At 52.2% G+C, this 26,962-nt stretch overlaps 1 protein-coding gene across 12 annotated transcripts; it reads left to right on the forward strand.

Annotated features, from left to right (window-relative positions):
- The first annotated feature begins 1,731 nt into the window (after window positions 1-1,731).
- On the forward strand, window positions 1,732-26,371 carry SSH1 (slingshot protein phosphatase 1). Of its 12 annotated transcripts, none has more exons than XR_008615888.1 (12): window positions 1,732-1,874; window positions 2,055-2,123; window positions 3,204-3,269; window positions 5,810-6,004; window positions 7,174-7,267; window positions 7,997-8,125; window positions 10,588-10,634; window positions 12,097-12,243; window positions 13,803-14,003; window positions 16,328-16,871; window positions 20,142-25,487; window positions 26,282-26,371. XR_008615888.1 is itself a non-coding variant. In XM_028480325.2 (11 exons), exons 1-11 carry the CDS (start codon window positions 1,771-1,773, stop codon window positions 21,366-21,368), a joined length of 2,823 nt encoding a protein of 940 aa, XP_028336126.1. In that variant the 5' UTR covers window positions 1,732-1,770; the 3' UTR covers window positions 21,369-26,114. The 12 variants fall into 12 exon arrangements, 1 of the variants encoding a protein (XP_028336126.1); XR_008615897.1 differs by having other exon boundaries at window positions 20,142-22,262; window positions 26,282-26,369; XR_008615896.1 differs by having other exon boundaries at window positions 20,142-25,072; window positions 26,282-26,356.
- The last annotated feature ends 591 nt before the right edge of the window (window positions 26,372-26,962 follow it).

Genomic DNA, 26,962 nt, shown 5'->3' on the forward strand with positions numbered 1-26,962 from the left:
CCTACGCCTCCAGCCCCCGCGCAGGCCCTGCCGGCTTCTCTGTCCCTGCCGCACCGGCCCCGGACACCGGGGACCGCTTCCTTCCCCTAGAGGTACCCCCACCCACCCGTTTTATCCTTCAGGCCTGTGCTTCCTCTAAAAAGACCCGGTTTCCCTGACCACGTGTCCCATCCCCGCTTCCCATATATATAAACCCACAGGCCCTCCTTCACTGTAAAAATCTTAGTGTCACTCACTACAGGACTAGTGGAGACTCACAGCAATAACAGATAAGGGCACGTGATGGAATTGGCACAGTTGTTACAGTCGTGTCCTGGTCTCTGGTCTGCGCTCTTGACTCCAGGTTGAAACCCTGAGCGGAAGTCTTCCGTGGTCTTCTGCCCACCGTGTGTAGCTCTCACCAGCCTCTTCCCCATCTCTGCACTTAACGGAGGAGGGCAGTTTAGATGCTGCCCTGGTTTCCTAAGGACCGTTTCGTCTCCGCCTGCCCCGGACCCGGGCCTGTGGCCCCCCACTCTGTGCTCCTTGTAGCTCTCGGTGCCATTTTCTCTCCTCATTTCCAGTCCCTGGGGTGGGTCGTCGGTGCCGAAAGAGGGCGAGTGTCCAGGTCTGCCCACACCCTCCCAGGGCACCCTCCAGCCTGGGCTTTCTACATGTCTGTCTTGGGCTTCCAGCGGCCCCCTTCTTGCCTCTCCCCAGTGCGACACAGCTGAGTAACTCTGGGGGCTCTGAAACTCAATGTCAATTTTATTTTGCAGCTCTGCAAAGGAAATATCATTAACCCATCAAGAATGGGTAGGACAAATGTAAAACAGATAGCTAGTGGGAAGGAGCCGCATCGCACAGGGAGGTCAGCTCGGTGCTTTGTGACCACCTAGAGGGGTGGGATAGGGAGGGAGGGTGGGAGGGAGACGCAAGAGGGAGGGGATATGGGGATATATGTATACATACAGCTGATTCACTTTGTTATACAGCGGAAACTAACACACCGTTGTAAAGCAATTATACTCCAATAAAGATGTAAAAAAAAAAAAGAATGGGTGGGACTGCAGGGTGGCACCAGAGAATTTGCCCAACACAAAAGGCTTAGCCCACTTTGACCCAAAGGGCTTGAAACCACCTTCCCCACAGATACAGAAGCAGAGGGTGGAAAAGCTCCCCCGCGGCTGCCGAAGCTCTGGAGGGAGAGCGGGTTCCTTGAACCCCAGAGCTGCCTGTGCGCACAGTTGCGTGTGTGTAACCATACTCCCTGGGGGGCTGTTAGGCGGTAGCAGAGATGTCAGCACAGGATCCCTGGAGATTGTCTGAGCTGCCCTTGGCAGTGATGGCTGTTTCTCACAAGCAGACTCTTTTTCAAATGCCTGAAGAGTTTTCATAGTGATCCGAGGAGACCCTCTGATAAAGCCCTTTCTTTTCCTCTGTGTTTCTCAGCGGCGCCAGGCTCTAAAGTGGTCAGGTATCATTTCACTGTTAGGATGGGCAAAACAAAAGCAGATTAAACTAGTTTTTAAAACAGCAGCTGCACAAAAGGTACAGAAACAGAGGTCCAGAAATGAACTCCAGTCATGGTGTTGGCACTCTCCCCTCCCCTGTCACTCCAGGACAGGAGGCTGGGGGTGGCTGCCACGACCTGCCTGTGTCCCCCGGACTGTGTGTGGCCTCGTGCCAGGCGTGTGCCAGCCATCAGCGGCTTCAGCCCTGCTGCAATGTGGGCGTGTGGTCAGCTGGTTACTCCTGGCCCCCTAGAGCCGCAGCTGAGACCTGGCATTTATGGAGCTGCAGCCACACCAGAAGGCTGGGGTCAGAGTTCCCTGTGACTGTCTCTCAGCTGGGGTCACTGGCCATCCCAGACCCACATCTTCTGGAATTCAGTGGTGAGCAGTCCTTGCAGACAGCCTTAGAGCTTCTCCCAGATACACACCTAGGCAGCTGGACACAGGGCAGGTGGTGGGTCCCCCGTGAGCTGGACAGGCTGGGTGGAGACACAGCGAGGGAAGACCACGTGCGGGCGGGCGGACCCTAACTCTAGGCGTCTTCTCTTCCCTCCCGTGTAGTAAAAGCTGTACCATTGGGATGGTTCTCCGACTGTGGAGCGACACAAAAATCCACCTTGATGGAGACGGGTAAGGAGATCTCTCAGAAGGCTTCTTTCACTGTAGGCTTTGAAACCTGTGTCAGTTTGGGCATCGTTGGATAATCATTAACAACAGAGTCACACGTGTGACATGTTTACCACATCAGGAGAAATAACATTGCCCTCCCATGAGCCACACAAGGCAGGGTACATTTGGGACATGATATAAGGGAGTTGGGTCACGAAGTACCAACAGAAACATTTACGGGATATCTGCTGCTGTATGAAGTTCAAGAACAGCAGTGAACAGACATCCATTCGTTTGCCTTGATTTGTTAAATGAACACTCGCTGTGTGCCCTCCATGGGCTGGTCCCTGCAAGTTCACAGATGAATATGATGCAGCAGGAGCTCTAAGTCTTTGAGGGCTGCAGGGAAGACACACAACCAACAGGCGCAGCAGTGTTTCAGGTGCCATTTGGGGGGCTGCAGAGGAGGAATCATCCAGGTGGGCCTGGGCAGGTAGACCAGGGCCAGGGGGCCGCCTGGATTCTGGGGGGAGATACTCAGGTACTGTCACAAGTGGGAAGAAGCAGGAGAGGAAATTATCTCTACTTGAATTCCAGCAGTAAAAGTTACGTTGCCTTGTAGATAGAACTGGGAGGGAAAGATAAAAATCGGATTTATTGACAGCATGGGCTTATGGTTACATCTTTCCTTTTTAAACGTTTGTCTTCCACTAATGTATTTTTTATGCAAGTATAAAAAACACAGTTGGAGTGTGGGGGACAGGAGGTAGGGGGTGGGGTGGGACAGTGCAGGCAGGTGAAGGGAGATGGTGTCCAGGGCCACTGTTGCCTCACACCCTTTGCTGGGCTTTTAGTTTTTGGCTGACTTTGTATTGCCGGGTTAAAAGCCAGTCTTCCGGATTTAAGAACCTATCTTTTTTTTTTTTTTTTTTTTTTTTTGGCTTTCGCCCTTGTCTCTGTGGCCTGTGGTCCCTCATCAGACAGCGAGAGACACACTTGTCCTCAGGGTGTCCACGACAGGCTGTCCCCCCAGCCGTCTGGCAGGGATGCGGTCGGAGGGTCTGACTTCTCACCACGCTGTCCTTTGTTTTTCATTCTCAGTGGATTCAGCGTTAGCACGGCAGGAAGGATGCACATCTTCAAGCCCGTGTCTGTCCAGGCCATGTGGTAAGTGGGGTTTTAGGGACTTTTAACGCCTTAGAAATATTTTCCTAGCTGACAGCACAAATAAAAAACCCCCACCTACTTAGAAGCACATTTAAGTATGTGTATTTTGCGTGTGTGGCAAAAAATATGTATCAATAACAAAATTTACCATTTTAAGCATTTTAAGGACACAATTCAGTGATATTAAGTACATTCACAGTGTTGTACACCCATCACCACTATCCATTTCCAGAACTTTTTCATCATTCCAAACAGAAACTCGGTGCTTATTAAACAGTAATTCCCTATTGCCCCCTCCCCCGGCCAGCCCCTGGTAACCTCTATTCTACCCTCTCCCTATGACTTTGCCTATTCTAGGTCCCTCATATAAGTGGAATCATACAGTATTGGCCCTTTTGTATCTGGCTTCTATCACTTAGCATAATGCTTTCAGGGTTCATCCGTGCTGTAATACTTCGTTCCTTTTTAACGCTGAACAATAAATTTATTATATGGTTGTACTACTTTTATCCATTCATCTCCTGATGGACGTTTGGGTTGTTTCTACCTTTTGGCGACTATGAATTGAGCTGCTGTGAGCATTGGTGGACAGAGTATCTGATTGAGTCCCTGCTTTCAGATCTTTTGGAATTTCTAGATCATGTGGTAATTTTCTGTCTAACCTTTTGAGGGACCACCAGACTGTTTTCCGTAGCAGCTGCCCCATTTTACATTCCCGCCAGCAATGCACAGGGGTTCCAGTTTCTCCACATTCTAGTCAACACTTGTTATGCTTTGCTTTTTTTTCATAATGGCCATCCTTATGGGTAGGAAGCGGTATCTCATGGTTTGGGTTTTCATTTCCCTAATTAATTAGCCTTGAGCATCTTTTCATGTGCTTATTGGCCATCGCGTATATCTTCTCTGAAGAAATGTCTATGCAAGTCCTTTGGCCAGCTCTTAATTCGTTTGTTTGGTCTTTTTGTTGTTGGAGGTACCTTGTTTTTATGTTTCTACCGTCCCTGCTGACAAAATGTCATTTTAGCATAAATTCACTGGTTCCTTGTCCCTGGCACACCGAGGGTGATCAGTTTGCTCCATGAAGGCAACAGCACTCTGCTAGGCATTGAGCGTCTGCGGAGGCCTAAAATGGACATAACTCCTGTCCTCCTGGAGTTTAAAGTCTGTTGAGGGAGGTGGCCATAAACCCAGAGCAGAGTCCTATGTTATAGTGAGGGGTGGGTGCCGGGCTGTGGGATACCTACTGCAGGGTGCAGGGGCCGGGGCAGGGTAGGGCCTCCCTGGACACCTGCATGGGGGGTGAGGTAGCTGTGGGTGAAGACTGTGTTCGACTTCCAGACCTTCTCTGAACCCGATACACATTCTAGAGCCTCCTCATCCTTGGAGGGCTGCACAGACCACTCATACAGCAGACCCCACACGGCGGTCTCCCTCAAATAATCTGGAAAAGGCTCAGGAGAAAGCCGGTGGCCTCTGATGAGAAGAATTCTGCCCAGCGTTTCAAAATAATTACTCTTTTCTCCAGGACAGTGAAAGTGATGCAGGATCCTCCCGTGGGCCACGTGCTAACATCGTTGCTTCGTTTTTATGTCTTCTGTTCCTGCAGTCAGTTCAGGATCATTTGGGGGGAAATCATGAACTCATCATTCTCTAGACGTCCCAGATGTTCCTTTGTGGCCCTGGATAATTTGTTATCTCTTTCTCTACGAGCGAGTGAAAAAACAGGCCCATGGGTTTTTCCAAAACTTCAGAACGAGAATAAAATTTCGTAAATATTCAGCTCAAGTTTCTTCCCTCGCCCAGTCTAGAGCTAGGACAGATGTGGACCACTGGGGAAAGTGAAGTGGGGTGCAGTGGGTTTTACGCTGTTGTTGAGCCATTGGTTCTTTGATAACTTCTCCGTCCAAGACCTCGCTCGCCCACCCTCCACTGATACCTGATTCACCCCATTCACTGAGAAATACTCAGCCCATATTTTTGTAAAAAGAAGTAAGAAAAGGATAAGTAAATTGGCTGTTACCAATGTATACCTTTTCAGTACTGTTTCTCCTGCCCGACTCTGCCTCCCAGAACTTCTGCAGTTAGTTCTTGTGAGTTTCTCACTTCCTTACGCAATCTAAGCATCTAAGCTATTATAACATTGATGGGAGGGAGCTAGAAATTAAATGACTGGGAATGCAGTCACGTACCTCTGCTGCATGTTGAGGATGCTTTCCTTCCAACTGCTCGGCTGCATTGCGGTTCCCACATTCAAGGTAACCACAACCTCAGAAGTGAATCTCAGTTCCTGGGAGTTCATTAGCGGATGTAAAGTGACCTGGGAGCCTGCCCGATTGCGAGAGTTAGAAAGTTCTGTTGTTTCCTCGTTGGGGATGGTGACCGGCGCCATCTCTGCTCTTGGGGTCGGTGCCTGTGTCCCAGAGACCCGCACTGGTACCTGACGGCCACGAGTCCCCCTTGTAACCTCAGACGTAAGGGCGACTCCTGCCCAGCTCCCCTCGTGCCTCCCGGGCCTGACCCTCTTCCCCTCCTCACCCCAGGTCTGCCCTGCAGGTCCTCCACAAGGCCTGCGAGGTGGCACGCAGGCACAACTACTTCCCCGGGGGCGTGGCGCTGCTCTGGGCCTCCTACTACGAGAGCTGCATTGGCTCCGAGCAGAGCTGCATCAACGAGTGGAACGCCATGCAGGACCTGGAGTCCACGAGGCCCGACTCGCCTGCCCTGTTCGCGGACAAGTGAGTGCGAGTGCGGAGCCTCCGTCCCCGCCCCGGTCCCCGACCCCGAGCCTGCCCCCTGACCCCGAGTCTGCACGGCGTCACAGCCCCATCGTCTCCCAGAACCAGCATCCCACGCAGGGGTTCCTGACCTGCAGCCCGTGGGTGTCCTTGGCTGGGGAAGGGTCTGACCACCACCGCCCCTGCCGCCTTTTAAAATGATAGACAAATTCGGGTGTCAGTGCATTTCTGGGGAGCGGCTCCATAACGTTCATCAGCTTCCCCGTACCGGTGCTCTGGTCCCTCCTTCTCAGGTCCAAAGTCTTGATTTCCAAAGCCTCTTCCTCTGCTTATAAGAGTGTGATGGATGTGGCATCCGGTTCCTTGGGTCCCAAAACACAACCGCACGAAGGCAGGCCGAGGGCGGCCTGCTCTGAGGCAGCAGCGCTGCCCCACGTGGCCTGAGGCCACACTCCATTAACTCTAGTTCCAGAAGGAGGGAGCCGCTCTCCCCTTCTCTCCTGGTTAGGACCCTCCTCCCCAGAGCATCATGTTCCCTGGGGACACCACACATAGGAGGGCTGTGGACGGAGGGGAGCCCCCCCGAATGAGGGGAGGACCGGGAGCCGCGTTGTATGAGGCCTCAAAGAAATTACTGGAACGTTGGATAGGATACATGCCTTTGAACATATGAAGGGGCGTGACGTACAAGAAGGATTGTCGTGGTCCGTGTGGCCCCAGGGTTAGAACCAGGCTGATGCGTAGAAGTTGTAGGGAAACACGTAGATTTTGGTTTCGTGTAAGCGTGTAAGGAGGTAACGGGAGCCGGATGCAGCTGGGGCCATAGGCTGCCTATGACACAGTGATGTCCTCGGCAGAGTCTAGGGGGCCTGGGCTGTGGGGATGTCGCATGGCGGTTCCAGCATCCGGCCCTGAGAGGCTGAGGCTCTCCAGACCCGCAGGACGAGTCCGCTTCCCAGCCATCGTTTGCCCCCTTGGTCTGCCGTCCCCTCTGGTGGCCCCTGGGCGACTTCCCTGTCCCTCTCCCCTTCTCGCTGAGAACGTGCCCAAGCCGTGTTCCGGGTAGCCCGGGAGCAGCTGGGGTTTCTGTGAACGCCGACCGCAGGCTTCCCGTGGCTTCATGCGGCTTCCCATGGCTCTGCGCTTTCCTGAATGTGATTTCTCTCCAGGCCAACTGAAGGGGAGAGGACTGAGCGTCTCATCAAAGCCAAACTCCGGAGCATCATGATGAGTCAGGACCTGGAGAACGTGACATCCAAGGAAGTAAGAGCGCTTCCCTGCTGGGTGGGCCAGAGGTCATGGGTATCCCTGTGTCCTGTTGCCCTAGCGCAGCCTAAGTCGGGTAGATCTAAGAGGTTGAAGTTGCCATTTTAAAAAGCCATATACGATCTGTTTATTAATTAGTGCATGTAAAAAAATCCTATTGTGATACCTTCCAAAGCAAGGTGAAACTGCCTTTTAATGTTTTTCTCGATGACTTTTTTCTCTTTTCTGTTGCTCTCTGTCCAAGGAATGCAATGAATTGTAGTAACAGCTTAAACTAAGCAGATCTAAGAGGTTGAAATTGCCATTTAAAAAAGTCATGTACAATCTTTTTTTTTATGAATTAATACATAATAAACCCTATCGTGATACCTTCCAAAGCAAGGTGAAATTGATTCTACGTTTTCATGGTGATAGATTTGATAACTGGAAAAGCGTAAGTTTTTTCAACTCAGTAGAAAAGATCCCAAGGGAATCAAATTCCTTCTTTCAAATAATAAACGTCCCCTAGTCAGATTCACATCGAGGCCGAGTAGCCTGCATTCCCGCCACCCACGCGTGTGTGCAGCGTGTCTACATGCATATGTACTTACTCTGAAAAAAGCCCAAAAAACACTTTTTTGAAAACGGTCATAGTTCATGTTGTGACTTTATTACTTCTTTGGAGAAACTGTTTCGTTTTGTTTGTTTTTAAACAAACCCCCCTTCCTAATATTTTCCACTCCGCAGATCCGTAATGAATTAGAGAAACAGATGAACTGTAACTTGAAAGAATTCAAGGAATTCATAGACAACGAGATGCTCCTTATCTTGGGACAGATGGACAAGCCCTCCCTCATCTTCGACCATCTTTATCTCGTAAGAGGCACAGCGCACTGGCAGGGTCTGGTTTGGGAAATGTAAATCAGACCTTGATTTGTTTGGAGTTTGCAGCAAGTCATAGAGGGGGAGAAACTTGAGTTCCTGGAGCCTCCGTCCTGACTTTTACGGGAACTCCCCTCTTGACCCCTTTCTCTGGCCTGCAGCCTACGGGTTTGCTCGAGAGCCAAATGTTTGCGCCGCAGCTCCCAGCTGAGCTGCGGGGAGTTGTTTGAAAGCTCTCTGGCGTAGTCAGCTGGCAACCGTTTTCAGATGCACACCACCCTCTGCCTTCATCGGTCACTAACAGAAACCCCCTCCAGATGGTCTGCGAACTAAAAAAAACCCCAGTTACTAAAGGGAACACCCGCGCCTAACCCCAGAATTATGCCTCCTCGTCCCGAGACGTGAGAAACAGCAGAGGAGACAGACCAAGCGCCTGAAACGCAGCGTCCCTCCCACACCCCCCACTTGTCCCCAGGCTGCCCCCTGCCCTGCTCCCAGAGCCCGTGGAGGCAGCAGGCCCTGCTGACACGGCCGGCGGGGCCTGCACGTCACTCTCTTCACTCCGTCCCTCACTCACATTTTCTTAAAGCTGTAAGTCTCCATAGAAGGCAGCTGGCAAGTTTTCAAAGTCAGGGGGTTATAGAGGAAGGCACGCTACTGGTTACTGAGGCAGCACGGTGCGATGGAAACCGGGCCCGCCCGGCAGGTTCCCACTCCCCAGCCTGACCAGCCAGGTGCCCGGGGGCAAGTCTCTTGGCCTCTCCTTTCCTTCATTCCTGTACCTCAGGGGGCGAGTGTGAGGATTCGGTTAGTACATATTTAAAGCACTGAGTGCAGTTTCCGTAGGCACTCAGAAACGGTCCGCATCGTTAGAGCAGAAGGCACATCCTTGGGAAGGTTGAGGACGTGTATTTACTGCCCAAGGCATGAATGACTGTGTTTTCTGCCTATAGGAAGTAATCAGTAGTTCCCCAAATGTGTATGTCATGACACATATTTAATGTATTAAATATATATTTAACGTAGTTATATATATATATATATATATTGATCTATATACATAGATCTATAAATGTTTAATGTATATATATTTAAATGTGTAGAGATGTGTGGATTTGAAGCCTGAATCTTGAAAGCAGCCCCGGCTCTAATCCTCTCCGGGAAGGTGATTGTTTTCCCTGGTGGACACAGAACCGAGGGCACCTCGGCCCGTCTCTCCACTAGGTGGTGATCACGGCAAGAGGATGCTCACAGGCTTAGCAGAGCTTTTGTTATTTTTTTCAGCGTGGTTTGGTGCTTTATGTCACTTTTTCCATGAGAGATACTAAAGGAATTTTTATGTTTGAGCCTCTCCCTCCGATATGAAAATCCAGCTAGTGCCCACATGCTGCCAGCTCCATGGGGGCCCCTGCAGCCCCTGCATCTGGAGCGGTCCACCCTCTTGGGAAAGGAAGTTTATAGGGAGACCAAGAGGGTGCTTTTGCTCTTTGTGACTCTGTGTCGATGGCATTTCCTAAGAGCAAAGTGATGTTTTTTTCTTTGTTTTTTTTCCCTTCCGTGTTCTTTGCCTGCTCAGAAATGGGTTTCCTTTTTTAATACCACTTTTAAAGTATGAAGTTAAAACGTGTTACAGAAAGTTAGGAAATGTAAGTTGAAGGAAGAAAATTTAAAGGCAATTCTCAGTTTCACAAATCCAGAGGCAGTTACTGCTAACACTTTGGTATGTTTGTTTTTCTCTCTTCTGGATTTTTTTTTTAATGCATTTATAGCTGCTTAAAAAAGAAAGAGAAAGAAAAGGAAAGAACTGTACCGTTTGATTATATAGTTTTGTACCCTGCTTTAAAAAAATTTTTTTCGTTATATGGTATTTCCCTGCGTCATTAAATATCCTCCAAAAGTATGATTTATTTTAACGGCTCCATCATATGATTTCTTCTTGTCGGACCTTTGGGTGGTCTGTGCTGTTTTGTTATTATAAATAACCATAAATACCCTTGTACATATATCTCTGTGAATTCTGGGCGTTTCCTCAGGGTAGCTTTCTGTAAGTGGAATTTCTAGGTCAGAGGGTGGGAACTTTTTTAATATTGCCAAATACTTCCCAGAAAAGGTAAACCAATTCCTGCTCTAGTCAGTGGTATGTGAAAGCGCCCTCTCCCGCGTGGGAGGTCAGAGGTCACTGCCTCTGGTGACAGGACCCTGCTGGAGTCTTAGGAGAGGGAGTGATGAGAGGGGGCAGGGTTTCCTCGGCCAGCCCCTTTCCCTGACAATGCCACGAACTCCTGGGGAACCTGCTCTGATATCGGCCTCTTTCTATCAGCTTTCTTATCGGCCTCTGAGTCCAGGGGCCCATGAGATACCCATCACCGTCAGGGCTAGCGCACACCGTGCATCCCGTAAGCAGCTCTGAGGCTGACGTGTGACACTCACGGGGGTTTGTGTGATCTGTCCCCCAGGGCTCTGAATGGAATGCATCCAATCTGGAGGAACTGCAGGGCTCAGGGTGAGTCTGCTCCCCTTGTCTTCCCTCATCCTTCCAGGCAGCTTAGAAACACTCAGCTCAGCCGTCCATTCGAAGCCGAGCCCTGGCGCTGCCTGCCTCCCTGCCTGGAGTTGCCCACCCCAGTCTCCAAAGCAGCTGCCGGCCTGATTTGCATAGCTAAACAGATGTGTTTCAAAATGCCACCTCCTGAATAATTCATGGGTTTTAGGTTTTACTGGGGTTTAGAAATGTGTGTGTCAGGGAGAATGATTCTAAATCACCCTCAAATGGTATAGGACAGCCTGGATGCTGATGCGGCCACGAGCCCCCCCACCCCCACCCCGCCCTGCAGAGATGCTGAGGGCACCAGTTTGGACGCACTTAGCAGTGGGCCAGTCAGCAGCCCTGCTCCCCGGACCGCTCCTGGTTCTCTCTGTGGTTGTACTTTTGAGCCTGGTGGGAATCTTGCAGCCAAATGCTCAGCGTTGGCCAGAAACACATGCCTGTCTCAATCTGAGACATATTCGGCAGCAGGGATAAAAAATGCTTAAACCTAGACCTTCAAGAACAGATGTCTGGACATTTTTTAAAAAAACAACACAGCCACAAAATCACCATCCTGTGGGTCTGACATGATGGCATTGTTGAATTACTGCATTTAAAAGTCAAGACTAAACAAATCTTAAAATATATCTGTAGAACTACTGGTTAAGATGTGTTCTTTCAAGAGAAAGTGATCTTAAAGTATAGGGTGATGCTGTCTGTGCTTTATCTTGCTGGGAATAAATAAATGATTTTAAAGGTTTTTCTTTTTTTTCCAAAGCATTTATAAGTATGCTCTTATGAAATCTGTTTGAGGTGTTTTCAAACTCCTGAAATTACGTTGGTCTTCCAGGAATGTAAGTATTCAGGTTAGAGAACTATAGAACCTGAGTTAACTGGGTTAGCAGACCCTCCCAACTATTTATTTATTTACAGCCTGCCTTGTTTCAAAAAGGAGTTAAGGCAGTTCCCAAGGACATAAAAAATGGATGGATATATTCAGCTTTTTAACTACTTAAAAGTGGAGACGTTGGTGTTGTTTTTTTTAAAGCCTCTGTATACTCACAATAGTTACGAATTTTGAAACTTTAAAGGAGTTAAAAAATGTATTTAGGTAATATGTGTGATTACTTTCCAGAATTAATGTTGCTTAGCAATGCTTTGGACGGAGCTTTCTTTTTATAAGTTTTTTAGGCAGAAATTTGTTTTTTATCGTAAATATAATGTATTCTCATCGTGTAGAGGGTATTTAGAAGATACCAAAAAAAAAACCCCAAAGACCACCACTATGAAGTCCTGCCATAAAAACACAGACCCTTTATAAACGTGTATTTAATTTTTTCTCTGCTCAGTTTGTTGTTACTTTGGTTTTTTTCCATCCACATTCTGATTCTCCAATTTGTTCTTTTTTTTTTTTTTTTTTTTTTTTTTCTCATTGCAGTGTTGACTACATTTTAAACGTCACTAGAGAAATAGATAATTTTTTCCCTGGCTTATTTGCGTATCATAACATCCGAGTCTATGATGAAGAGACCACAGACCTCCTCGCCCACTGGAACGAGGCGTACCATTTTATAAACAAGGCAAAGTAAGTGGGCGGAGAAGTCAGAGAAACCAGGCTGGGGAAGAAGCTGACCGGCAGCCGCGGGGTGGGCAGACATTAAATGGTGACCCCAGACACAGCTTCCTCCTGGCTTGAGGGGCCTGTGATGTCTGATGGGCCTCTGGTTTTAGAGTGCTGGACCCCAAGCATCGAAAGGGCCGAGTCATTGATCTTCTCCAGGGGTCCCCAAATGAGCTCGTTCTCTTTCACCTGCTGTGACGTTTGACCCCCGTTTCGTCATTAGCACTGGCTGCAGGCAAGGCCCCTGTACCAGGCGGACACTCTTGGGAGCTCTGCCCGTGGGGAGTCACAGAGCCAGAGGAGAGAGGAGGGCGGGCGGATCGTACGTGACTCAGAGCACCTTTGGGGCTGCTTCCCTGGAGAAATCTACTCAGAAATCTACTCGGGCAGATGCCCTGAGCTGTGGCCCACCTCCACCTGAGTGAGCGTGACTCCTGTTCACGTAGAATGGGACGGACCATCAGAGGTCCCCACTGCCCCGAGCCTGTCACTGCTGTCACCTGTCTTTTGTCCTCACCTTATTCTCCTGTGGAACAACTCTGTCTCACTGAAGTCAGGACCAGAAAGAGACAACTCTTTGAGATGCTATCAAGAGACACCTCCTCTTCTGCTTTGCACCCAGGTCAAAACTCCATGATGTAGGACCAAATCTTAGTTCCCCTGGGTCCCTGGGGGATAGACTTTGGCAGTCCAAAAAAACCCCTGAGGTTTGAGGATGAACTTTAAGCCTGGGGAATAGGAAATGAGCCTGCTCCCACCGAGCAGGTGTGCTGCTTCTAGTGGAAACAGTCAGGCTGGCCGGCCTACTACCTCCTGTACAAATAAACTTTCACAGGCGCAGCCCTCCCCAGCCTCGTGCCCCTCACCTTTGTGAGCAGGCGACAGCTAGAGCAACAGCGTTCCTGGCCTTGCCACGTCTGTTAAATCAGCCTCGCCTGGGCTGGTACCATCTCCCTACAAAAAGCCCGTCGGCCCATCTGTTTCCTTTGGCTTCTTTCTCTGGTGGCCAAGTCAAGTGCTGCGGACTCAGGCTGGCTCCTTCACCCTCCTGTCTGCCGAGGCACACTCTCTGCCAGGGGCCCGGTGGCTTTCAGTTCGCTGACCCTGTTTCTCTACAGTAACCTGCTCCCTGTCTCCATCTGCTCTAGCAGCTGAGTGAGTAGCTTGTGCAAATACCCCTTTCGCTGCCCGGTTGCTTCCTGCCCAAGGGGCTCTGGTCTCCCGGCCGATCCCAGCCACCTGGGAAGGTGCCCGATTGGGGAGCTTTCTCCCTGCAAAACTTGGCCAGGCCAGGCCAGGCCAGGCCAGGTTGATCTCCATTTCCCATTGTGCGCTAATTGATTTTGCAGTGAAGTTATTTCCGACTGAGGGTGTGTGGACGTCTGCGGCCTAAACATCAGGACCTCGGAGGGTTTGGGCAATGAGATAACTTCAGGGTTTAAAAAAAAGATCCATTGTGCCAGACCTGAGAGAATGCAGTTGTATCAACTTTTGCCCTCTCCTCCCCACCCCCGTGGCTGCAGGAGGAACCACTCCAAGTGCCTGGTACATTGCAAAATGGGTGTCAGTCGCTCTGCTTCCACGGTCATAGCCTATGCGATGAAGGAATTTGGCTGGCCCCTGGAGAAGGCCTACAACTACGTGAAGCAAAAACGCAGCATCACACGCCCCAACGCGGGCTTTATGAGGCAGCTGTCTGAGTATGAGGGCATCTTGGACGCCAGGTGGGTGCCTGTCTGCAGAGAAGAATTGGCAGAGCCGAGCTCCAGAAGCCCTGCCGCCCAGCCGGCTGGGGCTGCCGGCCACATCCCAGCCGGGCTCCCGTTTGGCCCAGCGGTGGCTTCCACAGCCAAAATCCTGCCTCTTGGGGTGGGGGGGAGCCGGCTTGAGAAAAACAACGATTGTTTGGGGTTTGATTAGTGGTTTCCAGGAGGGATCTGTGCTTATTGTGTTGGCACGCACATAGAGCTGTTTTGCAGCTGGAGGGAGCAGGGCACGGCTTCTAATCCAAGGCAGGACTCCGTGTGAGTCTCGGCCCGGGGCTGCCCCGTTTCCTGAGCACCTGCTCTGTGCCAAGCCCGTGCCAGGCTTCACCGCAGGGCAGCTCCAGGGACTGCAGAGGCAGACCCGGGCCCACCGCTGACGAGCTGGTAGCTCAGGGCAAGCTCATCAATCTCTCCCCGGCCTCAGTCTCCTCTTCCGAGTTAAGAACTAATCCCCCTGATAGGATTGTTGTAAAGTGTCCACGAACACCGTGCAGCTGCTTCGCTAGACCCGGCTCACGGTCAGTGATTGACATAGCTGCTTTGTAATTCTCTACCCACCACCTCCACCCACCCACCCCACCATGAAAAAGGTCTGCAGAGGACAGGGGATCCCCCATTTATGGTGAGTGAGGAACTGACGCTGGAGGTTAAGGTGTCCCATGTCACACAGCCAGTGGGTGGCCCAGGGATCGGGGGGCATGCCCGGGTGGGTCAGCCTCTGGGGTTCCCGTGCAAGGTGATCCTGCCCCCATGGCGGGGTCCCCCAGTGACCCCAGGTGGATCGCTGCTGGACTTAGGGACTCACTCTCCCCCTCTTCCTTTTCTGTTCAGTCTGTCCAAGGCCTCCCTGGCTTGTTTCTGCCCGGTGTTGTGAGGAGGCCACAGGCTAAGTCCACCAGCTTCTTGGCCACGTTTGGGGAAGCAACTGGCGGGTCTGGAGAACAGCTCCGGACATCTCTGGACTCCTTCACTGTCAACCAGAGAGCGGCTGGACAGATGCTCAGGCAGGGCCGAGGGGGACGGAGAGGAGGAGGAAGGGGCACATCCTGCTCTCGCCTCCGGTATCCCTTCAGTCATTTGCTGCCATCAGGGGTTTGCAGGCTAACCAGGGGTTGCCAGGCAGGTTCACAGCAGCACAACACTGACCTTGAATTATAGCCCCATCTGAGGGCCCTCTTGGCCTTGCCCGGAACGTGCACACAGAGCAGACGGCCGTGAATGACCGTGTTGCTCCTTCGCATTGAAGAACAACAGCAGACCCTTAGTTTGCATGTCCTTTTATGTTTACTTCTTTCTCCTCTTAACTGTCACAACCCTGGGATGTTGGTGATCCTCTGAGGTTAATGGAGGTGACTCATTTACCTGATTTCACTCTGAGCCTCTTTCTTCTTTTTTTTTTTTTTTTTTAACCCTTACGTTTACCGGAACGTGCACACAGAGCAGACGGCCGTGAATGACCGTGTTGCTCCTTCGCATTGAAGAACAACAGCAGACCCTTAGTTTGCATGTCCTTTTATGTTTACTTCTTTCTCCTCTTAACTGTCACAACCCTGGGATGTTGGTGATCCTCTGAGGTTAATGGAGGTGACTCATTTACCTGATTTCACTCTGAGCCTCTTTCTTCTTTTTTTTTTTTTTTTTTTAACCCTTACGTTTACAAAATGTGTTATAAAAGTAATAACACAGCATTAGAAGACTTATTTTAAAAACTGACCTGTAATCTCTCTGACCTACACAAACATTTCCAATTTTCTGGCATCTCCCCAGCTTTATTCAGGTGCATTACGTGTTTACGCGGTAACGTTAGTGTGTATAAGTCTTTATCGACTCTCTACTTTGATCCGCGTTATTTTCCTACGACATAAGTAGGAGAGGATTGGGTTTCTTATTTGACAGATGGGGAAACGGAGACGGAACATCCGTGGCATGACCAGGTTCACCAGGAGAGCTGGCACACTAGGACCATGATAGGATTTCAGGTCCAGACCCTCTTCCCCTGTCTGTGACATCCTCATCACATGACAAAGTTGTTTACGTGATCCCACATGGATCATATGTGTGGGATGCCATACGTACGGGAGCCATGATGACTTAGGGTCCTAAGGCTATTTCTGTCATTCTCGAATTTCTTGGGGATAAATGAACCGAGAGAGGCTTTACCCAGGGGAGCCCCTGGTGTCCACCCGAGCCTTGGACTGCCTCTTGCTGGCTCCGCACACCCTTCCTCCCAGGACCCTTGGGCACTGGCGTCTGCTGACCTTCCTCTGCCTTCCTTCCCCCAGCAAACAACGGCACAACAAGCTGTGGCGCCAGCAGCCTGCGGATGACCCAGCAGGGCCTGGGGACTTCCTGCCGGAGACCCTGGACGGCACCCCAGAAGCCCAGCCGCCCTGCCTGGACGCCACCGCCCAGCCTGGGTTCCCGGGCAGCGGGGCCCCGGGGGGACCCGCTCTCCCCTGCTGTCTCCGGCGACTCTCAGACCCCCTGTTGCACTGCCCCAGAGACGAGACGGGCGGCTGGGTGCACCTGGAGGATCTGGAGAGGGATGCTCTGCTGGAAGAAGCCGCTCAGCCGGCAGAGGCATCCAAGCCGGCCGGACACCCCCCAGAAGGTCCTGGACTCTGTGAGAAGGAAGTGAGGAAGAAACTAGAGTTTGGGAGCCCCCACACCCGGGGTGGCTCGACGCCGCAGGTGGAGGAGATGGAAAGGGAGGAGGCCCCGGGAGCAGGGAAGTGGGGGCAGCCCGTAACCGAGCTCAATAACCTGCTGAACTGGGAAAACCTAAATAACAACAACAGCAAGAGGAGCTGCCCGGACGACTTCGAGGTAGGCCTGGGGCCGCGAGGGGGTGGCGGCACGCACGCCATTTCTGCCCCGGGGGCAGCCCCCCCCAACAGCTGCCTCTGCCAGCTCAGTGGGTGGCTTTGCACGCAGCCCTGCAGGCCGATGGGGATGGTGGACGACGGGGGACCCTCTTCCCCCCGGTGCCTCATTCACGTCTGAGGCAGAGTTTCAAAGTCTTTTTCCTTTTTTCTTATGTAAAACATAAAACATATAACTTATGGGAATTTCCTGGCGGTCTTGGTGGTTAGGACTCCGCGCTCCCACTGCAGGGGGCCCAGGTTTGATCCCTGGTCAGGGAATTAAGATCCCGCATGCCACAAGGCATGGCCAAAAAAAAAAAGAAAAAAAAAAACCCACAAAACATATAACTTATCACCCAGCTTCAGCCTTTACCAGTGTATGGCTTTTCTTCCTTTCATCTCACCCCCCATCCACGTTCCCATACCCTGGATTATCCTGAAACAAATCAAATCCCAGCTCTGTCGTTTCCATCCCAAATGCTTCCGTTTATAACCTAACCATAACACCGTTGCCACCTTGAAAAAGCCGACATCATCAAGTATCTAGTCTTGCAACTCAGACTCTAATGCTTAATTAACTCCCGCAGTCCCTCGTAGCTCTCATACTTGGTGGGTTATTTGCAACAGGGCCTTTGCCTCAACCTGGCACTCGCTCAGAAGATCAAGAATTCCTCCAGCCTTTTTCCTCCTCCAAGTGGCCCACGCGTGGAGGCTGGTTTCATGGAGGGACGTCCTCTGTTGCCTGGTCTTGGGTTCTGCCCTCGCTCTGCTGCTGGCTCGCCCTGGCCCGGGGGCAGGAAGCTTCATTTTCCGTGGCCTGACCACCCACCTCCCGGGCCAGCTGTGAGTCTCTCGTGAGAGCACTGGGGAGGCAGACAGAGGCGTCCCCCTGTACAGGGAGTTCGCCCTCATCGCATTATAATGCAGACAAAACTGGGAAGTTAAATCTCCCGTACTCCAAATCAGGACCCAGATTCCAAACGGAACAGTAATTACTCTCGAATTTCCCTCACTGCTCACCTTCCCTTTAAAGAGCAAATGCCTATCAAGATAGATGATATAAAACCTCTCTGTCCGGGACAGCGGTGCCTCGGTTGGTCCGAGATGACGTAGCTGTGAGTCGTAGAATGGGGACCCCGAGAGAAGCCTGGATAAGAAGATAAACGAAGGACCCAGCCTTCCTTTTCTGGCCAGAGTGTGGATGGGTGACATTATCTGGGGAATAGGACCTAGAGACCAGCATCCATTCACTTGTCCAAGCTGTGTTTATTAACTCCGGGGCCGGGTTGGTGAGGGGGTACAGCTGTAAGGTAGCTCAACACACGTGGTCTTAGCAGGGAGGTGGGAGGTAAACGTGTAAGGATGTAACAAAGAAAACATACAGGTGGTGCTCGGTGTGGTGACACAGGTAAGGTGGGAGGGGAGGGGATGAGACGGAGCTGGCCGTGCAGAGAGCTAGGAGGAGAATCTTCTGGGCCCCAGGCCCCTGAGGGTGGAAAGCTTGGCCTGGTTGAGGGGCAGTGGCTGAGGCGCAGCTGGACAGGTGGCCGGGCACGCAGGGCCTCGGGGCACGATGGCAGGGCCCTGCGCGTTTCCTCCCAGGGCGCTGGCAAGCACGGGAGGGCGTTAGGTGGTTGGTGACGAGGCCCCTCTGGCAGCGGTCTGCAGGCAGACCGATGGGGTGAGATGGAAGCCAGGCATCTGAGATGGGGGTGGCTCAGAGGATGGGACGGAGACCGAAACGCACAGCTTAGGAGGCATCCAGAGACAGGGCCCTCGGAGGGCGGGGACTGTCTTGCTCGAAGCCCCCGCGCCCAGCGCAAGGCCTGGCACAGGACAGGCGCGGTCCCTAAGTAGGAGCTGGATGAATGAATTCCCTCCTCCCTTGTCTCCCCATGAGCTCTGAAAGGTGCTCTCAAGTCTCCCACCATGGTAGATCTCACCACGGTTTAGAACGTTAGATTCTGAAGTTTTTAGAAGAAACAAACATACAGACACTTCGGTCAAAGCTTCAGGAAAATGTCTGTGTTTGGGCCTCACCACAGGGCTGACCAAGCCCCACTGGTCGACCTGGAAACCAGCCCCGGGGATCCTGACCAGGAGAGGGTCCCGCAGGAGACCCGGCCCCCTACCTGCCCCACCAGGTGCTCTCCACACGCCCCCTTGCAAGCCTCCAGGAATCGGGGCTGGGTTTCCCCTTGACTCCTCCAGGACTGGACCGGACCCGGACTCCTTAGCTTGCGGGGACCTCGGGCTGCCACACAGGATGGTATGAGTCCCTGACACGACAGAGGGGCAGGGAGAAACCTTTTGCCAAGAAGCCTTGGCTTTCAACCGCCTCAGGAATCTCACAGCGGAACAACTCGCGAGGGAAGAGAGTCACCCTCTTGCCTCCACTTCTGCGGTTCTCGGCTGGGCCTCAGCCCAGAAGAGCAGCCCTGGTGCCCTTCGATGGGCGTGTGAGGGAGTGGGGGCCTGCCCTGCCCATCAGGAGGAGGGCGGGATGGAGAGGCCCACGTTGAGCTCACGGAGACCCCCGGTGACCAGAGGCGGGGTGTTTCTTGGGAAGTGGTGCAGACGTGCTTTCCGCTGGCGTATGAAACCCACCTCTGCCTGGCTCCTTCATCGGGGCCGTGGGCACCCGTGTTTGGGTCTGTATTAGAGTCTTTCCCGAACCGTTTCTGTCCTTTGCCACCTCTCTGTGAAGAGCACAGTTAGATGGTGGTTCCTTGGAGCCATGCTCTGTTGTGCCAGACAGGAAGGGTTCTGTCTTCAGGCTGCAGACCCCAGACCCCTTCTGAAAGGGAGACACAGTTACTGTGCCAGAAATGTTATTTCACTAATTCTCACCGAGGCCGCGAGGGGAAAGGGTGAGGCGAAGTCACTCTGGTTTCCAGGCAACACCAGAGCGCTGGAAAGGGTCATTTGGTGCAAGTGGCGGAGGTGGAGCTGAGAAGGGAGGCCCTTGGAGGCCCTGCTCCTGGCCATGTGGCCGAAGGTTTGCGCAGGATTGTGGGCTCATAGCTTCCGGGGAGTTCGGTTCAGTGTCTCTAACTCATCCCTAACCTGCTTGAGTCACGGTCATTTGGGTTCTGAGAGGGCCCTATCCCAGCCCCAGCTGAAGTGAGAGCACTGCCAGCCCAGTGCCTGCCCCAGCCCCTCCTCCTGCCCTCCTTGTATTGTTCGGGCTTCGGCTTGTGTCGCGCCCTCACGGTGTTCTTGTCCCTTTCAGCATGATGCGATCTTTGGGATCCTTAACAAAGTGAAGCCTTCCTACAAATCCTGCGCCGACTGCATGTACCCTGCAGCCAGCGGGATTCCCGAGGCCTTCGGGGAGCGATGCAAGAACCCCGGTGCTCCCGCCATCTGCACCCAGCCCACCTTCCTGCCCCACCTCACATCTTCCCCCATGGCCCATGTGGCCAGCAGGTCCCGAGCTTCAGAGAAACTGTCCTCTGGCCCAACCGAAACTCCCCCATTCCTACCACCAGCAGGCTCGAGGAGGCCAGACATCAGTGGCCCTGGGGCCGGGGCTGCCCCAGAGCTACCAGGCAGCCTTTTGGAACCTTCCAGAGAGACTCACAAAGTCCTACCAAAGTCCCTCCTTTTGAAGAATTCTCACTGTGTTAAGAACGCTCCCAACGTGGAAGTAGCGAAGGACGACTCGCCACCCAAGAAAGATCCGAAGCCAGCCAAGGACCTGCGGCTCCTGTTCAGTAAAGAAGCCGAGAAACCGGCAGCCAACAGCTACTTGATGCAGCACCAGGAATCCATCATCCAGCTGCAGAAGGCGGGCTTGGTCCGCAAGCACACCAAAGAACTAGAAAGGCTGAAGGGCATGCCGGCCGACCTGGTGGCCCCCTGCAAGGATGGCCCCGCCTGCAGGCTGGAGGCCAGCATCCCCGAGGAGAACCAGGACCCGGATCTGCCTGGCCAAGCCCAGGGCGACGAGAAGCCCGAGGCGGGCCCCCCTCCGTCAGAAGGAGCCCCACTGAAGAGCCCCCCGCTCTTCCTCTGCCGCCCAGACCACACCAGTCACTTCTCAAAAGACTTCCTGAAGACCATCTGCTACACCCCGACCTCATCCTCCATGAGCTCCAACCTGACCCGGAGCTCGAGCAGCGACAGCATCCACAGCGTCCGCGGGAAGCCCGGGCTGGTGAAGCAGCGAACGCAGGAGATCGAGACCCGGCTCCGGCTGGCGGGCCTCACGGTCTCGTCCCCGCTCAAACGCTCTCACTCCCTCGCCAAGCTTGGGAGCCTCAACCTCTCGACGGAGGACCTGTCGAGTGAGGCCGACGTGTCCACCGTGGCTGACTCCCAGGATGCCAGGCTGAGCGAGTCTTCCTTCTTGCATGAGCCCCCAGCGGCCCCCAGGAACCCAGCTGCAACCTCTAAACCATCAGGGAAATCTGCCCCGGAAAACTTGAAAAGCCCTTCGTGGATGAGCAAAAGCTGACCCGCCTTTGGCTGCGTTTGGACTTCTGTGATCCCTCTTTTAGTTTCACCGTGGATTTTGGTCCACCCCTTCTGTCTTGATTTCCTTTAAACAATTGGCGTTATCCTTACTTTTCCTCCCCTCTTGCGGCGAAGGGGAGAAGAAGAAACGACAATACCTAGCATACAGCACAAGAAGAAAGGGAGCATTGGTTTTGTGGCCTGGGAGTAGACTCTGACTCCAAATGAGGTGTTTCAGGTGCTTCTCGTGTGTTAAGAAGAGCATTTATGCAGCGATGCACACGCATCAAAAATCCTGTGGCGCAGTGGTTAAGAATCCACCTGCCAATGCAGGGGGCACGGGTTCGAGCCCTGGCCCGGGACGATCCCACATGCCGCAGAGCAGCTAAGCCCGTGCGCCGTGGCTACTGAGCCTGCGCTCTAGAGCTCACGCCCTGCAACAAGAGATGCCACGACAATAAGAAGCCCGCTCACCGCAGCGAAGAGCAGCCCCTGCTCGCCACAACTAGAGAAAGCCTGCGCACAGCAATGAAGACCCAACACAGCCAAAAAACAAAAAATCCTCCGGCACAACCTGCAAAAGAACAGCTGTGGCACTGGCATCGCCACCACGGCACGTGTCCTAGCTCCTTCAGGCCCTTCTGGGAAAACTCGTGGTGGCAGTAGAAGTCCTACCTCTGACCCTCCTGTGCTCTTTATTTTTAAACTCCAGTAGTGACCAAGGCTCATCCCAGGGGAAAATGCTGTGTCAGAAGAGATTTTTCCGAAAGAGAACTTTCTGTTGTGTGGTTGTCAGGACCCCAAAAAGTACTAAGACTTTTAAGGTGCCTGCACCAAACACTGCTAGTTAAAGTGACACGAAGGCACGAAATGCTGTTGTCAGACCAACTCCAGGGTGAGTGGAGGTCCTCTGAGCAGTTGGCTTGCCTGTCCTGGCGTGTCGTCACAGCTGAGTGACGTGTGTTTGGCCGGCCCTGGGGTGAGGTGGGGGGAAATGTGTGTGGGGTCCTCAGTTGTTGCTAAAGGTCAGTCTTCAGTTGTCCCCCATCTGGGGAGAAGGACCCACAAAGTATCAATGAGTCTTACCTGCTGCGGAACCCAATGCGGTCGTGTTGTGGTTCGTAGGGACTCAAGTGTCTGGCGGGGCCGGGGATTCTGAGATGTGGGTCGCCCCGTCAGGAGCCCCAGCACTCAGGTTCATTAGGTCACATGTACTCATGTTTGGGGAGGAAAAGGAGATTTCAGCAGTGAGGAGCGCTCAGTCACCCTCAAGGAACAACTTAGCAGCAGCTCCTCTGAGAAGTGGGACTGGTGGAAGCCTTCGCAGAGGCTTACCGTCTCCCTTTCCTGCGGTGAGAACGCTGCTTCCTGTTTCTCTGCGGCTCCTCCCAGTGGGCAGGACGGCACGTGGTCCTGAGTGGCTCTGGGAGTAGTCCCTCTAAGGATCTTGAGTGGAGGGACTCCTCTGATGTTGGCCGGCAAGACAGGATGTTAAAATATTTTGGAGAGAGAGAAGAGGTCAGTTAAGTTTAATTCAGGGGTCAGCAAACCATGGTGTACGGCCCCAAGAGCTAAGATTGTTTTTTACAGTCTTAAGGGATTATCAGAAAATTAACAAATAGGCGACAGAGACCATGTAGCCTGCAAAGCCTAAGCTTGCTACCTTGCGATCAGGCTCTTTATAGAAAACCTTTGCCGAGCCCTGGCCAGTGAAACTAGAAATCCTTCAAGGGCCAGCCAAATTCCAAACGTGCGTAAATGAGTCGCCATCTTACGTTGGTCAGAACTGGGCCCCCAAGAGTAGCCCAGGCAGGGTCTTCAGGAAGAAGGCTAGTCCCTAGTTCAACTAGTGGGTAGAGTTTTTGCAAAAACCCTCTCTCCGGAAACTTTTTCTCCCTGGCCTTATTTTTTTTTTTATTAAAGTGTACGTTATTTTACCTTATCGGAATTTGTTTTCCCACCACTGTCAATTGAAATCAGCTTAAAAGGTGATTATCCACCTATTCCGGAAAACCCAGTTGGGTTTCCTCCTCTCTCTCAGCCAACAAGAGCACGGTCTCAAAAAAATATATCAGGTTCAGTGTTTTGCCAAATTAAATTTCATGTGGTGGATCACCTTTTGTGTCAAAATAATCCGTTAGATTTGATGATGCCAGGCTTATGTTGGTTTTTTTTAACCATGCCTGGGTATGATATATTTTTGAAGACCTTAATTTTGAAAGCCATAATTTTTCTTATCCAGTTAAAAGGGTGGGAGGAGGATTACGAATACTAGTGGGTCTGACTTTTGGCAAAGTTATCCACTCGTTGTCAGGAGCTAGTCTATCAGTATCTAAACAGACCAGGGCCCCGGTGCCCATCATCAGAGCAAAATGAAGCATTCTTGATGGATGACACTGTAGCCTGGAGAAGAGGGTGAAGGTTTTTCTCTGAGACCCAGATCAGTGGCGCACAAACATATGGCAGATTGCTATTTTAAATGTTATACTAACAAGACAAGAGCACTCTACCAGGCTTGGAGACACCTTGGCAAAGACAGATTCATACCGGTCTCTGAAAAGAAAGCTTACACCATAAGCTGTGCCACATCTTGACCAGTGCTTCATCTGTAAGTTTAGCAGATGGGGGAAATTCCAAATGTAGGCAGCAGTGGTTTATGCTGTGAAAGTCATTGATTTTGGTGACTGCCATCTTCGTGGAATGCCTTTGTCGAACTAGGCGAGAACAAAAACTTTCTAAATCAGCTCAATACCCTGTGAATTCAGCTGCATTTCCTCTTCCACCTCACCTTTCCCTCACTTGCACTCTCATTCACGTGGCATGCCAAAATTAGAGTGAACTCCTCTAGGTCTTCCTCTTGCATTGATACAGGGAGGTCTTCTCATCTCAAAGTTTTGTTGAGTCAAAGAGGAGAAGTGGTCACAGAGAGAGGGGAAACCGTGCTGCCCTCTGATCGGGACTTGACCTTGCCGATTTCCATGTCTTTGTCTTGTAGCTACTTCAGGGCCTTGGAGCAATGTGCATCGTTCCATGAACTTCTTGAGAACAAGGTTCTTGCCCCCAGTCTCCCCTGCCTCCTCGGTCTCAGTGCAGGCACGAGTGCCAACCTCTCGGCTGCCAGACAGCTCTCTGCTGGGTGGAGGCACCCGGTCCATCAGGCAAGCAGGTTAACTCTGTCCAACTCCCTTCCGCTCCATCCCACCCTCTCCAGCTAAAAAGCATTCCAGCCCTTTCTAAAGCCTTTTCCCTCCTGGATAAGCCCAGAGGATGCCTGGGATGGAGCCAAAGAGGCCATAGAATTAACATCGTCAGGACAACCCTGTTCGTCAGCACTGTGCACAGGTGCCGTCCCAGGAGGCTGATGGATCCCCTGCTCCCCAGGGGCCCCTGCTCCCTAGTGAGAGGAAATGCTGTCATTTAGTCGAGAGCATGTGAGTGACCTCACCCAAGGTGTCCAAAGAGCGACTTGCTGTCTGTTGGCTGGAAACACTTGGTGCCAGAACACATTTCCCAGAACCCGGCTCTGGCTCGCCACCCGGCAGGGCTTCCCCGCACGCACACGGCCGGCACAGTGACGGCCGCCCCTTCACCTCCGGCAGGGGAGCCAGGCGGGCAGGAGATTTGTGACAACGGGACAGCGTGGTGCAGGGTCACCGGCTGCTGTCCCACCCCCGGCGTCTCCCCGATGCGGCATGCCAAATGAAGGTACTTTTGGACCCCCGTGCTCAGCTACTTGGTCTTCTTATTGTCTGCTCTGCAGTTGAATACGTATGTGTGTGAGTTCACTCTGCACAAATGTATATGTATTTGAATCTATCTATCTATCTATCACTTGAATCAGAGCATCACGTGCGTCCCTCCTCCCTCACGTACACGCACGCCGTGTCACCCGAGCTATGAAGCGGGTCACCTTGAACGGTCTGGAGCAACGCCGTGCGGTGCTGCCCTTGGTGGGTGTGGATGGGACCACCTCGTCTTTGTCTTGCAGTGGGTGCTGCAGCCCCGGCCTGTGTCGGTCTCTTAGCAGGAGTCTTAGAACCAGACCCCCGGTCCTCTGCTGTCCTTTCTGTCAGCCGCACTGCTCAAGGAGATGGCCGCTCCCTCCCTCCTTCCTGACACTGTAATTATTGTTTTACAATCGAGTGCCTTAATAATAGTTTACAAATACTGTGTATTTATGGGCAACCGTTAAGCTCTCGCCTTCTGTGATTGGATACTTTGCCTCGTCAGTAGTGGTTGGCGTTTTAGGGCTGGAGCTTGCCTGACCCGTACTTGTGCTGGTCTGTTGTGCGGCTTCTCGCACCTGCCCGCAGCCAGGCCAGGAGCGTTGCTAGAAACGGCGCTGGCGGTTTCTGCTGGCAAGGCAGGCATGGTTTCAGCCACGGCCCCGTCCGTAGTAAGCAAGGAAAGAACGGGATTGGTTTGCTGGCCAGCCGGGGGGTGGCGCAGTCCAGGTTCCCCCTGGACCACAGCCCAGCCCCTCCCCTGTCCCCCCATCACGCAACTGTACTCCTGTTCCGTAGAGTTTTTATTACCACCTAGGCCCCCCCGTTTTCCTCTCTGCTGGTGTCCTGAGCTCTTTGCAGCAAAATGCAGGTACAGACCGCCATCAGGAGCTCCACAAGATGGGCTGCCCTTTGGTTTTCAGAAGCCGCCAGTGGGTTCCAGGGTGTTGCGTTATGATATCAATGATTTTTTTTATTATATTGTTTCTCTTCTTGGTTTTTTTTTATATTATATATTTAAAAGGCAGTATCTTTTGTACTGTGAATTTGCAGTAGAAGATGCATAATGCACTTTTTTTTTTTTTTTACTTCTGTTGGTGTGTACTGTATATAGTCTGTGTGCTTCTTGTGATGAAAATAAACTTTTTCTTTATAAATGCCTGATGACCTCCAAACTTGGGCCAAAAAGCAACAGCCTCTTCAGCCCTTGCCAGGAGACTTGGTTGCAGCTTCGTCACCAAGATGGCCGGTCTTGACTGAGCATCTGCCGTATGCTGGGCCCCATGCTAAACACCTGGACAGGTGAGACCAAAGAAAGAACCAGGGGAAGAAGGTCAGCTCCTGCAGGAATCATCCTTTTTCCTCCTGATCTTGCCAGTAAGGATGAGCAGGCCCAGTTGTGGGTGGTCATTTGTATACCAAAAAAACCTGTCCCGTCCCTCCACCTCACCACCCAGGGTGGGACTTGGACTTGGGGTGGCATCTCTCCCTGCACAAGCTCTAAAGCTAGAGGTGTGCTCAACAGAACCACCTTAGCTGCTCACACGGGAGAGGGGACAGTGGGAGCGCATTGTGGCTGATGGCCAAGGCAGGAACCCCAGGGAATCCCAGTCGCTGGACACAGCAAAGGCTCATCTCGTGCTCAGTCCACCTACAGTCCAGTGTAGGTCAGAGCTTTTGGTGGCTCTCCTCGCTTGGTGTCTAAGCCAAGTCAGGCTGCTTCCAACAGAAAACCCTGCCTTCTTGGAGTTCTGTGCATCTAGCCGTGCAGCAGGGCAAAGAGCCTGGGACTCACGTTCCCTCTTCACCGCCTTTGGGTGCCATACATTACATTCCAACGAGCAAGTCACATGGGTGAGCACTGACCATC

The sequence above is a fragment of the Physeter macrocephalus genome, chromosome 19 (assembly GCF_002837175.3).
Source record: "Physeter macrocephalus isolate SW-GA chromosome 19, ASM283717v5, whole genome shotgun sequence".
Taxonomy (NCBI): domain Eukaryota; kingdom Metazoa; phylum Chordata; class Mammalia; order Artiodactyla; family Physeteridae; genus Physeter; species Physeter macrocephalus.